This window comes from Megascapheus bottae, chromosome 25 (assembly GCF_031878675.1).
Source record: "Megascapheus bottae isolate mThoBot1 chromosome 25, mThoBot2.hap1, whole genome shotgun sequence".
Lineage (NCBI taxonomy): Eukaryota > Metazoa > Chordata > Mammalia > Rodentia > Geomyidae > Megascapheus > Megascapheus bottae.
Window position 1 is genome coordinate 2289359 of NC_143533.1, and position 15735 is coordinate 2305093.

Here is a 15735-nt window from a genome sequence, read left to right on the forward strand (position 1 = left end):
AGTATAACACTATTTTGACTTTGAGGTTCGAAATTGTTAGGTACAATGTGTTTCAGAACACAGGTCTATCTTAATTGGGTTCTGCAAACTTGATGGTTCTCTAAACATTTAATTGCTCAGGCTTGATATTGTACACAATATGTATCTGAAATCTTCCGTTAGAATTCAAGGGTATTGCTTATACTTTTTAAGTTGATCTTTGTGTATGAGGCATTTCACTAACACTGGATCCTTGGATCTTAAACATGAAAACAATATATGGACTCTGAAATTGTTCTCAAAAGTATATGGCCTTAGTTTTGGTGGAACTAAACAGTGATTCAAAGATAAAAAGACTAGTGTTTTGGGATTTTCCCCCCCTTTTGGGTATGTAAGGTTTTTGTTTACTTTTTTCTTTTTTTCTTTTTTTTTCTTTTTAAAAGCATAATGCTGTAAAAACTGTCCACGTTTCTGTTTTGCTGGTGATTGGTTTAAAGCTGATTTTTATGTATCCAAATGCTAGCACAAATTTAGATCAACTATCCTGGTGAATGTGGTAGTAAATGTAACACATTTTGTGTAAAGTACATTTTTATATAGTATTTAAACTTTGCAGATGCAGTTTTATTTCTTGAAAGCATTTCCCTTTTGTTTATTAGCATGTGTATAAACACAAATCACATGTTCATAAATAAAGTTAACATTCTTTTAGCCTTGTGTGTTCCCTGGCATGTCTGTATTACATTTATAAGAAGCAGTTTTATTTTAAGCTTGCTTAGGTTTCTCTTTTCTTTCTTCTTTTTTTTTTTTATGCTTTCAAAAAGTAGCCTTGATTTTTATGTAGAATTAAGTGAAATGGAGATATTAGATAGCTTGTTTATTATCCCCATTTTTTATTTGTATGGGGTACATTTGCTGCATTTAAGGTGAGAATAATTAGTGTTCTTTCTGAGACAAAAAAGTGATGTGGTTATACACATTCACAAAAACATGAAGTAAATAGAGGCACTGAGCCAGAGTCTTAATTCTGATTGGTGAAAGTATGCTTTTTTTTTTTTTTTGCCAGTCCTGGCTTGAGCTCAGGGCCTGAGCACTGTCCCTGGACTTTCTCAAGGCTAGAGCTCTACCACTTGAGCCTCAGCACCACTTCTGGCTTTTTTCTATGTACGTGGTACCGAGGAATCAAACCTGGGTCTTCGTGCATGCTAGGCAAGCACTCTACCACTAGGCCAAACTCCCGGCCCAGTATGCATATTTTTGATAAGTGAGGACAAGTCCAGTCAAAGATGGCTATTTCCATATCCCCTAGCCTTGTTTGGTTTACAGTCATTTTTCCGTACTGATTGCTTTGCCAGAATGCTGTGTTTGCTGACTAAGGATCTGAATTATATTTTGTAGATGTTTTATTCCACTGAGCTATCAGCATATAAGATTTGAGGTCCTTGTTTTCTTCTACAAGATTAATTTTAAGAACTATTTTGAAAACAGTATTTTACTGTTTTTTGTGGGTTTTTTTTTATGTGTGTGTGTATGTGTGTGTGTCGTGGCTCATGGGGCCTGAACTCTGGCCTGGGTGCTGTCTCAGAGCTCTTTAGCTCAAGGCTAGTGTTCTACCACTTTCAGCCACAACACTACTTCTGGTTTTCTGGTGGTTAATTGAAGATAATAGTCTCATGGGCTGGCTTTGAACCTTGATCCTCAGACCTCAGCCTCCTGAGTAGCTAGGATTACTGGCATGAGCCACCGATGCCTGGCTCATTTTTGAACTTTGTGAACATATTTCCATCATATTTTACATATTATGTAGAAAACAAAATTGATGCCTATCTAAACTGATTTGACTTAGCAGATTCTGAGGTATACTGGGTGCTATAATGGTGATTTGGTAAGGGAACATAATGATGCAGTTACATATCTGAAGTCTCTTAACTGAGTAATTGATACAATGGGGGTAGAAATCTGAAATGAAAGGATTAGAAGGTTCAGCAGAAAACAAGGACGATAAAATTGCATAGGACGATTTTATGGAGTAGTAAGAAAGCTGATACAATGGTTTTTTTTTTTTTAAGGACACTTAAAGCTATTATTTTGTTGGTTAGAACCCTAACATACATGATGATTTAGTTCAGTGGCTCTTATTACTTAAATTCAGGCTGTTTCTGGCCAGTACAAAATAAAATAGATTATAGTATATTTTAGATGGAAGTGTAGAATATGTATTCTTTTAGTTCTTGAGATTTGTTCTTAGAGAAACCATTGGTGGACTTGGTGCATTATGAACTTTTTTTTTTTTTTTTTTTTTTTGCCAGTGCCATGGCTTAAACTTGGGGCCTTGAGCTCTCATGCTTTCTTGTTCATGGCTGGCACTCTACTACTGCATTTGACGGATGATTTGAAGGGAGGGAGTCTTGAGGACTTCTGGAGTCAAACAACCATCATCCTACAAATCTTACATTCCTGAGTGGATTCATAGACATGAGCCATTGATATCCTGCTCTTGTGAACTTTTAACAGTCCTTCAGTGTGGAATAAAAAAACCTTTTGTCTATAAGTAAACATCCCAGTAATAGTTTCTGTCAAAATTAACTTTGCAACTCTATTTGTAGAATTTTTGTTAGTTTTGGGGCTTTTGGGGGGAGGGGCTGTTTGTTTTGTTTTTTTGAGAGGTCTGGCAGACTTCAGCTTGGCAGCCCATGTAACCCAGGATGCATCAAAACTCTGTATCCTCCTGCCTCAACCTTTGAAGAAGGCCATACTCCTAGCCTGATACACAAGCCTTTTTAAGCAAAAATCATTTTTAAAGGATTAGATGAAATAATTTTTTTCAGTTTTTAAGTGGATTTTTGTTTTAAAGCTCTTATATCTTTTATATATTCTTGCTGTTTGGTTACATTAACTTCCTATTATCCAAGGTATTAGCCATCATCATACATGATAATTCAGTCCTTCCCCCAGGGACCCTTATCTACCTCTCATTTTTTGTTCTTTGGAGCTATTTCACAACAAACTATTGTTGCTGTTATTATAGGAGAATAAACACTTAGGCTCAAAAAAATAATGTAGCAATTACGTGGGTACTCTTATTAATAAAACAGTTATGAGCCATTATAGAGCTGCTTGTTTTTACCATGTTGACAGGGGAAAATTAGATTGCTTATTCTCTTTTTCTAATGTACGTTGTAATATCAAATTGATATCTTGAGCAATAACAAATTTAGAGACCATTGAGAGACAAGGGGTTCTTACTAAGTTTCTAGCCATCATTCTTAACCGTTTTCCTATATAGTGCACTTTCTTTACCCTGGTTTTGCATTACAGTAAAGTCCCCTAGGACTGACAACCTTTATAACTGGGTGTAAAGTAGTGCAGGAAAAGATAAAGCTGATTGAGATTCATTTTTGGATTAAAACAAATGCTATTATTTAGAAAACTAAGAAAATGCCCAGTATTTGAGCATTAAATGACATTAGGGGCTAAATGATCATTTTTCCGCTGTTTTCAGTGTGGAACTTGAATGTGTGTTTAATTTTTTATGAACAGATTGATGACTCTTCTGCATCTATTACTCTGGCCCAGCTTACAAAGGTATATATATATAATATATATTCTTGAAAATATGTGTTTTTCTAACATTCTTTTCATGTAGACCAACTTTTTTAAAGCTGAGTTGGGGGAGATGGGTCTTGCAAGAGCATTGTACATATTGTTATTCTATAAAGAGTAGTTGCTGTTTTGAGAAGATAGGGGAATACTTGATCAGCCTCAGCATAATGGTGGCGGGCGTATTGTCATCTTCAAGACAGAAGACACACACGAAGCTACACTTATTTCCCCCTCATAAATTTTTTTTTATTATTACACATTGGAAACTAACAAAGTTCTGGAGGAATTCCCTGGTTTTGGCTGTAAATTATGTGGACTTTAAGCAGCCAAACTGAAGATTTTCCTTCACCCGGACGATTGCCTGGCTATTTCTTGAATATTTGAATTGACCCCTGTAAAGGTCAATATTTTAAATGTGATAGTTGTTTCTTATGCTATATCTATAGACTTGTAGTCTGTCTGCCTTAGAAAAAGTTTTTAAACAACCTAATTTGTTTGAACACAGACTACAGGAATTGTGTGAGTGTATAAACCTGTTTGCAGAAATATACCAATGTGTATGTTTGGCAGAGAGGCAAGTTGTTAACCTCCTGAAACCATTGTATGTGCCATGTTCTGCGATAAGATTGCTTGCATTTCCTACTTGACAATATGTATTGTTTGTTTGGGAAAGCACTAGTGATGGATTGCTTTTTAGAATAATACATATAGCTTACAAATTGTGCCATATAAAAAAAGAACAGGCAGACTTTTTGAGGGCCAAGAAGGAAGAAGGAAGCTGTCCATTATTCCAGAAGCTTTTTTTTTTTCTTCTCCCTATTCCCAGATATATGAAGGATGGTTTTCTATTAGGGCTGTTCCTCCTTGTCTTGTCCTTGCTCTGTTATACATAGGCTGTGTCCTTTTCTCCCACGCCATATCCCCAAAATGTCCTAAAAGCAGACAGTTGCTTCTTCAGCTCTTATACTAGGAAAACTGAACATTAAAACTGAGATAAGACAAGTAGACTAAAACCATCCTATTTGATGGTTTTTCTAAAGCAGAATGGTTTAGCACAGAGGTAACCTCTTTAGCAGTTTATATAGTATACTGTTTTTATTTTTGTGTACTGTTAAGGACCATATTTGAGTCAATTCCTACCACTGTTTACTTGCTGGGGAGGTTTGGGGGCTTTTTTTTTAATTTTTAAATCTTGTAAAATAACACTTTGAGTTCAAACAAATTAGTTGTTAAATATCTGTAATCCAGTTCTGTAAACATTGCTGTTCTAAGCTCTGTTAATGTTAAGCATTCTTTTGTACATGCAATTACAATAAAGTGTTAAAACTGGTTGCTTGTTTTGTGAATGAATGCAAAGATAAAACCCCCAGTGAGTGGCTGTAGTGAGTGCTAGATGCTTGAGGATTCAAGTTATTAGAAGTCACTCCCTTAGACTCTGCTTATATCTATAGTGTTGTATTTATACCTTGTAGATGAAGTTCATAAAATTTAGAGAATAGAATCTAAATGATAAATGCTTAAGGCATGTCCTTTAAACTTAGTTTGAAAATTGACTCTACAACTTAGAGACTTAGAATTACTGCATAATATACTTAATCATCTGACCCTTTCCCTGGGCAAGTGTGCATATCCTAATATATAAGCAGGGTCTAAGGTTAGAGTCCCCTCAGAAAGATTCTCCAGCCTCCCATACACACCTAGCCATCATGTAACCACCTAAGGAATTCCCAGTGCCTCTTCCAAGTTTACCTGGAGATCGCTGCTTTTATACAAGGCTAGTCTAGAAACTGCTCTTTACAGGATGAATGGTGTTGTCTTTGGCTGTGTGGTCTTAAATGTGTTTCTAATGTGTGTGTCAAATAATTACCTGTTAAACAGACCGCCAATCTGGCTGAAGCCAATGCTTCTGAAGAAGATAAAATTAAAGCAATGATGTCCCAATCTGGCCATGAATACGACCCAATCAAGTAAGTTTAGAATTACTTTATGCTAATAGGAACTTTAGGGGTGAATTCCCCTCACTCCCCTCAATCAAAAACATTATTTTTCTTAAAATTTTTGTTTACATGTAATTATTTTTTCTTTCAGTTACATGAAGAAACCTCTAGGTCCACCACCTCCGTCTTACACCTGTTTCCGTTGTGGTAAACCCGGCCATTATATTAAGAATTGCCCAACAAATGGGGTAAGTCCAAAGGAAAAATTATACATCTTAGGAATATTTTAATTTAATTCAATAATTATTTATTTATTGCCAGTCCTGGGACTTGAACTCAGGGCCTGGGCACTGTCCTTGAGCTTTCTCAAGGTTAGCATTCTGCCCCTTGAGCCACACCACCACTTCCAGTTTTTTCTGTATATATGGTACTGAGGAATCGAACCCAAGGCTTTTCATGCATGCTAGGCAAGCACTACCCATAGTCCTGCTCCTGGCCTCTCACCCCTTGCCCCCCCCCTTTTTTTTTTTTGGTGCTTGTTCTGAGGCTTGAACCCAGGACCTAAGCGCTGTCCGTGGGCTTTCTCAAGGCTGGCACTCAAATCACTTGAGCTACAGCACCATTTCTGGCTTTTTCTCTGTGTACGTGGTACTGAGGAATCAAACCCAGGGCTTCATGCATTCTAGGCAAGCAGTCTGCCACTAGGCCAAATTCCCAGCCCAGTCCCTGAGCTTTTTGTGCTTAAGTGCTAGTGGCCTGCCACTTGAGCCACAGCCTCACTTTCAGCTTTTTATTTGGGCAGAGAAGGGGGTTAGGAATGGGAGATGAAAGTTTCACAGACTTACCTGCTGAGGTTGGCTTTGAACTTTTATCCTCAGATCTCAGCCTCCTGAGTAGCTAGTATTACAGGTTTGAACCACCAATGCCCAGCAAGGATTATGTCTTTTTTTCTTTCTTTTTTGGGCTTGTACTCAGGGCCTGAACATTATCTTTGGGCTTTCTCAAGGCCAGAGCTCTGCCACTTGAAATGTAGCACTACTTCCAGCTTTTTTCTATGTATGTAATACCAAGAAATCAAACCCGGGTCGTCATGCATGCCAGGCAGGCACTCTACCACTAGGCCAAACTCCTGGCCCAAGGATTCTTTTTTTTTTCTTTTTTCTTTCTTTTTTTTTTGGAGGGGGGGGGCCAGTCCTGGGCTTGAACTCAAAGCCTGAGCACTGTCCTTGAACTTCCTCAAAGCTAGAGCTCTACCACTTGAGCCTCAGCACCACTTCCAGCTTTTTCCTATGTATGTGGTACTGAGGAATCGAACCAGTGTATTCGTGCATACTAAGCAAGCACTCTACCACAAGACCAAACTCCTGGCCCCCCCAAGAATTCTTAACCATCTTATTTTCTTGGTGAAAAATTGCATAACTTCTGGAGCCAAATTTTTGCTGAGTTTTTGGGGTTTTTTTTTTGTTGTTTTTTTTTTGGCCAGTGCTGGGACTTGAACCTCAGGACCTGGGCACCATCCTTGGTCTTTCTTCAAGACTAGTGCTCTACTATTTGAGCCACAGCACCATTGTGGCTTTTTCAGTGTATGTGGTACTGAGGAATCAAACTTTTGTGCATGCTAGGCAAACGCTCTACCACTAGGCCACACTCCCAACCCGCTGGTTTCTTTCTTTTCTTTTTTTTTTTTTTTTTTTTTTCGTGAGCCATGGGGCTTGAACTCTGGGCCTGAACACTGTCCCTGAGCTCTTCAGCTCAAGGCTACCACCCCACCCCTGAGCCACAGTCCCACTTCCTGTTTTCTAGTGATTAATTGGAGATAAAAGTCTCACAGTCTTTAGTGCCTGGGCTGGCTTTGAACTGCGATCCTCACATCTCAGCCTCCTAAGTAGCTAGGATTACAGGCATGAGCCATTGTCCCCAGCTTGGTTCTTCATTTACTAGAGTAAACTTAAGCAAGGTCTTTCATCTCTCCAAACTTGTTTTGGTTTTTTTTTTTTCCTTTTTCTGAAATGGATATGATAATGGTAGGATTAACATAGCTAAGTAGTAAGTTAACAAATAATAAATGATACTAACTGCTTTTCTGTTCCTCTTTCTTTTCTATCCAATAGGATAAAAACTTTGAATCTGGTCCTCGGATTAAAAAGAGTACTGGGATTCCCAGAAGTTTTATGATGGAGGTGAAAGATCCTAACATGAAAGGTGCAATGCTTACCAACACTGGAAAATATGCAATACCAACAATAGATGCGTAAGTATGCAAATTAGGTGTCATCTGTGAAGACCACAGTCAGTGCCAGGGTGTAGTGATTTATCTTGGGCTTACAACTTGGTTCCATGGATTCCTTGGGAACTTTGTACACCATAATTAATGAGTCTGCCCATGCTGCATTTCTTGTCAAGCTTAGAGGCTGCTGTCAGCTCCAATTAAGCAGATTTTTAATGGATTTGGGGTTTTGTCATCACTGAGTGCCACTTTCCCTGTAGTCTTCTAATTTTTTCTGTCATTCTCTCTGCTTTCTTTCTCATTCAAATACATGCTCCCACATTATCTTACTATATGTTATTTCCATTTCCTAAGTGGACAAAATAAATAAAAGCTCTGCAAACTGGGCATGATTGTGCATCCCAATAATCACAATTTCTCAGGAGGCAAAGACAGAATGGTTTCAAGTTCAACTTGGCTCTGGTGCAAAGATAGCTGGGAGACCTGTCTCAAAAAATTCTATAAAATATCTTGGCAAATTTATGTACAAAATATAAATGAAATACTAATTAGTAGTGAGAAGTTTGGATATACCTTTTTGTATTTTGTATGTGTCAGTATTGGGGCTTTGTACTCAAGACCTACTCTTATTGCTGACTTTTTTTTTTTTTTTTTTTTTTTTTTTTTTTTTTTTTTTTTTTTTGCCAGTCCTGGGCTTGAGCTCAGGGCCTGAACACTCTGCTTGGACTTTCTCAAGTCTAGAGCTCTACCACTTGAGCCTCAGCACCACTTCTGGCTTTTTTCTATGTATGTGGTACTAGGGAATCGAACCTGGGACATTGTGCATGCTAGACAAGCACTCTACCACTAGGCCAAACTCCTGACCCTTCATTTTTGACTTTTAACTCAAGACTGACAGTTTGAGTCACCAGTGCCTTGTTCCCATGGAATCTTAAGATTATAAAGTAGAATTTATTTTTCATGCACGTTATATACCTCTATAAAACATTTTAGTGCATATCTTTAATGTGTTTTCAGGGTTGTTTTTTGTTTTATTTTGTTTTGCCAGTCCTGGTGCTTGAACTCAGGGCCTAGGCACTGTCTGTCCTTGGGCTTTCTCAGGGCTAGACCTCTACCATTTCAGCCACAGCACCACTTCTGGCTTTTTTCTATATATATGGTATTGAGGAATCAAACCTGGGTCTTTGTGCATGCTAGGCAAGCACTCTACCACTAGGCCAAACCCTGGTCCTACCTTGGACACTTTTTGCTCAAAGCTAGCACTCTGCCACTTAAATCACAGCACCACCTTGGCTTTTTTCTGAGTGTATGGTTCCCAGGAATCAAACCCAGGGCTTTGTGTGTGTTAAGTGAGCACTCTTCCAACTGGGCTACGCTCCTGGCTCCTTTTTGTTTTATTTTTTTGCTAGTCCTAGGACTTGAACTCGGGGCCTGGGCACTGTCCTTGGATACTTCTTGTTCAAGGCTAGCACTCTGTTTGTCACCTGAGCAACAACACCACTACCTGCTTTTTCTCAGTGTACATGGTACCAAGGAATTAAACCCAGGGCTTTGTGCATGCTAGGCAAGCACTGTACTACTAGGCTACACTCCTGGCCCATTCTGGCTTTTTCTGTGTATGTGGTACCAAGGAATCAAACCCAGAGCTTTGTGCATGCTAGGCAAGCATTCTGCATAGGGTGGCCCTGTGTTTTCAGTTTCTATGAACCATTGTTTACTAAAGAATCAAGACATCAAAATCTGGTGACATGGTTCAACATAACCTCCCATTTTTATCTGTTCTTCCTAATTGTTATATGTCATTAGCTTTTTGACTGCCTTCAATTCTGAAGTCACAGTAGATAACAGATGTTATGTGTTTCTTTAGACTATAGATTTGAGTTCTCAGCCATGAGAGCTCCTAGTTTGTTTGTTTATTTAGAGGTATATGATCCTGATTTTACATTTTAGAGAAGCCTTTTAGGAAATTATAAGTTGAGGCCTTCAGGATATGTTTTGAGAAACATCCGAGAATAGGTGTCCATGTTTGATAAGAGAAAAAAGACCAGTTTCAGCTTCATACATGACTGTTGGGTGTATCGAATAGTAAGTAGGTCAAGGTAGTAAATATTGGTTATGCTATGGAATAATACTGAAGAGGTACTCTGTATTTGAATGCATACATTTTTGTGTGTGTATAGTGTTCGAGTCCATAAATGAGACTTCCTGAACTCCCAGGAACTCACCTCCTCCACTTCACCCATCTGTTTACTATCAGTCACCCTCCTGTCTCTGTGGATCATCTTAGAGGTGTCTGTTGTTAATACTGTTTGTAACTCAGACATTTCTTAGACCCTTCCAAACATTGTCAGGCTGAAATTGATGACTTTCGCAGTCACTGTAAGAGCAGACCTTTATATCTATGCTGTTGCCAATTTTTAAAAAATAGAAGTTTGTGTTGGAAAAGTTAACATCACCCATGAACCCTAACAGTAATTAGCTTCATTGCTTTTGAGTAATAAACCGAAGCCCATTTGTATCAACCACACAACTGGCAGTACTGGGGAGAGATGGGAGCCCAGATATTTTAATTGAAACTCACCCTCTCCACTAACACCACTGATAAGCAACTTAGACTCTTCTGTTTCTTTTTCTATCCTGTTCTCCTTTTTTTTCCCCCTTCTTTTCTTTTCTCTCTTTTGGGCAGTGGGAGACTCCTCTTTCACAAATTGGGAACAGTGGGGCATAAGCAAATTGATACTTATTTCTGGAATCGTGGTGATGTCTATGGAGCAACTGCAACACAAATAACACACCTAAGGTACCCTACTCTATAGCTGAGATTCTTTCATTTTCAGAATTGAGATAAACACATTAAATAGAAAGGATTTCTCTAGAAATTCCTTGGCTTACAAATTTGAGTGCAGAGAAGTTGGAAGTGTTGTGTAAACAGTGTTGACAAGTCTGAGATCGTTTTATTTTTAATAAATTCTCAACATTTTTTTCGAAAATCTGGACCCAGAATGTCTTAATGAAGTGTTAGTCCATACTTTGCAAACACGTATTCACTTTTTTGTAATATGTATTCAACTATTAAATCACATATGTTAGCTGAATAAATTATTAAAACAGTAATTACAGGTAGATAATACTGGTTTTTGGAGTCATTTTATTGTGTGGAGTGATAGTTTCCTTTGAGCTAGTACTTTTTAATTTCATAATGTCAGTATTCATTTTGATTTTCCACCTTGCAACATTCAGTCTAATATCTTTACTAGTTTCAGAAACTATTGGAATAGAGGTGAGGGATTTTTTTGTTGTTAGTTGCTTTACAAGGTTAAACTCTCTGCCAGCTAAGTAGAACGTGGTGGCAGTGAGCGTTCCTTTACCTCTCTGGCCTCAGTTCTGAGAGTTAGGATTCCAAGAACCTTTTAACTGCTTTTATAGTATTTATTTCTTTTGGTTATACTTGTTTAGAGTTACGTTCTGTGTGTATATTTGTTTAGGAGGATGTATACAACTGCCCCCTCTCTTTGGGGAACTATGCTTATCTACACTATATTGAATTGTGTTCTTGTGATATAGTAGAGAGTATAGAACATGAATGCTTTTGCCACTGTAGCTGTCTTACAACATTGAAACCTTCTTTTACAGAGAGGCATATGCAATTGGGAAGAAAGAGAAGCCACCCTTCCTCCCAGAGGAGCCGTCCTCTTCATCAGAAGACGACGACCCCATCCCTGACGAATTGCTGTGCCTCATCTGCAAAGATATCATGACCGACGCTGTTGTCATTCCCTGCTGTGGAAACAGTTACTGTGATGAGTGTAAGAGAGGCTGAACCCTTGAAGACACTATTTAGAACATTTATATTTGTTTGGAAAGGCTCTGAACCAACACTGTGTATTTTAATAATAAAATACAAAATGTTAATAATAAGTGTTGATCTATGAGCGTTAATAGTGAGAGGGCTGGGATTTCCTTTCTCTTTCTGTCTTTTTAAATAGAGAAATTATTTTCTACATGGTCTACAAGGTATATAAAATTCTAATAGCCTTTTGGGGCTTAGTTGCTCACTGGAAATCTTTTTAAATCCCTATTCTGCATTGTGAACAATAGCTTATTCTAAATTTCATAGGATAGGATAATTTCCTGTAAATAGGCTAGAATATTTACATTAGCTCGTAGTTCTTTTCTGTCATTTAGGTGTGTATGCTCTTACCCAGAAACTTCACTGTTCAATCCTGCTTGGTTTTAGATAATTTTGGAATTTTTGTGTCGAGATTTCTTTAAGGATAAGAGTTTTTTAAGCTATGGTTTCAAAGTAGGGCTTAGATTTAACAACTAGTTAGTCATTGAAGCATGATAAGTGAATCTTAGTATTTCTTTTATCTGTGTTGTGGGCAATTCATTTCCTTCCCCACTTCCTCCCCAGTATTGGGGTGTAGACTCAGGGCTTTAATACATGTGTGATCTACCAATGGAGTCATACCTCTGGTCCTTTTTTGCGGTGGTTATTTTTGAGGTAGTGTCTCTTTTTCTCCAGCTAGTCTGAACCATGTTCTTTCCTATTACTGCTTCTCTTCTCCTAACTTCCTATTAGGCCAACAAGTTCATTCCGTTGTATGCAGCTATTTTGGGGTTGAGATGGGACTTGGTGAATTTTTTGCCCCATCCAGCTCCTAGACTCGGCCTTCTGAGTAACTCGTGATTACAGGTGTGAACCACCGTATCTGGCTTAACACTTTTAATACTTGGTCTAATACTTTATTTTTATTTTTTATACCCTATCCTTGATGCTTTTTCAAAAACTGCGCCTTGTAAAGTTTTTGTCACCCTTTGGACACTTAACACTTGGGAGAGAGTGCTTTTTGTATGTTTCAGTGTTTCTGAGGAATACCAGGGATTGAACTCAGGTCTTCAACACTTGCTTGGCTTGCCTTAGGGTGGTGCTTTGTCACTGGTTATGCTTCTAGCCAACCTGACGTTTTCCTGGTATTTTGGAGATGGAGTCTTGAGATTTGAAACTAATCAAACCACCATTCACTGGATCGCAGCCTCATAAGTAGCTAAGATTACAGAACCACTAACAGCCAGCCATTATTTCTCTTCAATTTAATAGCTTGGATCATAGAGGAAAGATTAGTGCTGGGGTGGAGGAGGCAACAAGGAAGCCTACCTTAAGTTTTTAAGTGTTAGAAAAGATTTATTTTAGTATAACATTAAAATAGGGAGAAAGAAAAAATGAAGCATTTCTAGGAGGTAAAAACTTCAGATGGCGATTTCTTTCTGAGCTGGATGGAATACATGGTCATTTTGTATAGTGACTCCTAATCCGTAAGTCCCTTAATCGAAGAAGTACTTTCTGTGCTTGGGAACTTGAACGGGTATAGGCTATCCTTTTCACTCATTCTATAAACGCTGAGTTCCTATTATTAATATTTAAAAATCTTATTACCTAGGTATAAGAACAGCACTCTTGGAATCAGATGAACATACATGTCCAACATGTCATCAAAATGATGTATCTCCTGATGCTTTAATTGCCAATAAATTTTTACGACAGGTAGCTATGCTTGTATTCCTATTACGAAAAAAAATTAACATCTTCACCGCTCTAACTGTTACTTAAGTGAATATTGCATTACACATTCTGCATTTCTGTTTGGTACTTATAGGCTGTTAATAACTTCAAAAATGAAACTGGTTATACAAAAAGACTACGAAAACAATTACCTCCACCACCACCCCCAATACCACCTCCAAGACCTCTCATTCAGCGGAACCTGCAGCCTCTCATGAGGTCTCCAATATCACGACAACAAGATCCTCTGATGATTCCAGTGACGTCCTCTTCGGCTCACCCTGCGCCCTCCATATCTTCATTAACTTCCAGCCAGTCCTTGGCCCCTCCTGTACCAGGAAGTACATCTAATGCCCCAGCTCCTGTTCCTGACATAACCGCAACAGTGTCAATATCAGTCCATTCAGAAAAGTCAGACGGACCTTTCCGGTAAGTACCTGGGTGCTTCTACTTGGTAGAAAATGAATGAGGCCAGTGGTATCTGTTTTTGATTGTGTGGTGCCAAATGCTTTTTAGTGGACTACTGTACTTGGTAAGTTAGAATGGCTGGTAAGAAATTTATTCCAACTGGGAGTTTGGCCCTAGTGGTAGAATGCTTTGCTTAGCATGCATGAAGAGACCTAGGTTCGATTCCTCAGTACCACATATAAAGAAAAAGCCAGAAGTGATGCTGTGTCTCAAGTGGTAGTGCTCTAGCCTTAAGAAAGCCCAAGGACAGCGCTCCAGCTCTGAGTGCTCCAGGCCCCGGGACTGGCAAAAAAGAAATTTATTCTTGGTGGAATGGGCTGGCAATTCCAGCCTTCAAAGAAGAAGCAAAGAGAATCAAGAGTTTGGTGTCCTCCCCCTACACTGCCCCCCCCCCAAAAAAAAAACCAGAAGAGACAATGGCAGTCATTCTTCTGTCATGATTAAGCAAGTTGACAATAAATGAAATTCTCTATTGTAGGATTTTGTAATAGTTCTGTACTTCAGAGGTACAAGATTTCGTAATGATCATAAGGATGGAATTAAGAAAAGCATATTTGATCAGGAGTTAAAAACAGATTGAGAAGAGTTAAAACTGATATAGGGGTAGTAATATAGCAAGGAAAATACTAAAATCCTGTTTAGAAATGAAAGAGACCTTTGATATGTGTTAACATTTTTTTAAAAAAACAATTACCCCCAGGATAAGAAGGAGGGAAGGAGTGGGATGAAGGAAGGAAGGAAGTCCCACTGGTTGACTATAACCTAGTATTTGGTTGATAAGGAGAAGTGTCTATAGACTCAGTTATGGCTACCCATTTGTTTAGTGGTGGGGTGAGAGCTAGAGTTTACCCTTGTTTTTTTTTGTTTGTTTTTTAATTTCTCTCCTACAAGACAAAGGTTTGCTCATAGAGCCAGGATAGTTTTGGTACCAAAGCTTCTTTTTTTTTTTTTTTTTTTTTTGCCAGTCCTGGGCTTGAGCTCAGGGCCTGAGCACTGTCCTTGGACTTTCTCAAGGCTAGAGCTCTACCACTTGAGCCTCAGCACCACTTCTGGCTTTTTTCTATGTATGTGGTACCGAGGAATCGAACCCGGGTCTTCATGCATGCTAGGCAAGCACTTTAACCACTAGGCCAAACTCCCGGCCCGGTACCAAAGCTTCTTAAGTGCTGGGATGACAGGATGACAGACATGCCACCACCATGCAGTTATAAAACTTAATCTCATATTTTTTTTTTTGTCCTCATGTCACCCACAATGTTTTACTATTTTTGCAGTGGCTAGAATAACATGTTTCTTGTTGTTTTGGGTTTTTGTTTTTGTTTTTTCGCCAAACCTGGGACTTCAACTCAGGGCCTGGGCACTGTCCCTGAGTTTCTTTTGCTCAAGGCTAGCACTCTACCACTGGGCCCACAGTGCCATTTCTGGCTTTTTTCTGTGTATGTGGTACTGAGGAATTAAACCCAGGGTTTCTTCTCATTCCTCTTATACATAGAGCACTCCTCTTTCTTTTCTCTTTTTACCATCTTTGGTATAACTCACTTCAGTGCAATGGGTAATGCAATAATGAGTAGTGCTTGCTTGTACTTGTACCTCTTGCCTCCTATATCTGATGGCATTTTAACATTATAAATTTCACTGTTTCTAGGGACTCTGATGCTAAATTACTGCCAGGTGCAGCCCTTGCTGCAGATCATTCAAAGGGAACCTCCACAATTGCACTTACTGCTCTCATGGAAGAGAAGGTACATTTTACTGCTCTCAACATTATTTTAAAGGTTTAACTGTCATTTCCCTGTGTTCAAGGAGGGAATCTCTATTTACCCTTATTCTTTTTTTAACCCTATTTGTTTGTGGTTATTCAGGGTTACCAAGTGCCTGTCCTTGGAACTCCATCTTTGCTGGGACAGTCATTATTACATGGACAGTTGATCCCTACAACTGGTAAGTAAAATTGTTTT

At 38.6% G+C, this 15735-nt stretch overlaps 1 protein-coding gene across 5 annotated transcripts in view; it reads left to right on the forward strand.

Annotated features, from left to right (window-relative positions):
- The window catches only part of Rbbp6 (RB binding protein 6, ubiquitin ligase), a 34607-nt gene that overhangs the window by 8977 nt on the left and 9895 nt on the right, over positions 1 to 15735 (forward strand). For all 5 annotated transcript variants that reach the window (XM_090357850.1, XM_090357853.1, XM_090357852.1 and 2 more), the window contains exons 4-12: positions 3520 to 3564; positions 5461 to 5549; positions 5671 to 5767; positions 7631 to 7770; positions 11380 to 11552; positions 13188 to 13291; positions 13404 to 13738; positions 15423 to 15519; positions 15640 to 15718. In XM_090357850.1, the coding sequence (XP_090213976.1) occupies positions 3520 to 3564; positions 5461 to 5549; positions 5671 to 5767; positions 7631 to 7770; positions 11380 to 11552; positions 13188 to 13291; positions 13404 to 13738; positions 15423 to 15519; positions 15640 to 15718 (1159 nt within the window). The remainder of the gene's footprint in view (positions 1 to 3519; positions 3565 to 5460; positions 5550 to 5670; positions 5768 to 7630; positions 7771 to 11379; positions 11553 to 13187; positions 13292 to 13403; positions 13739 to 15422; positions 15520 to 15639; positions 15719 to 15735) is intronic.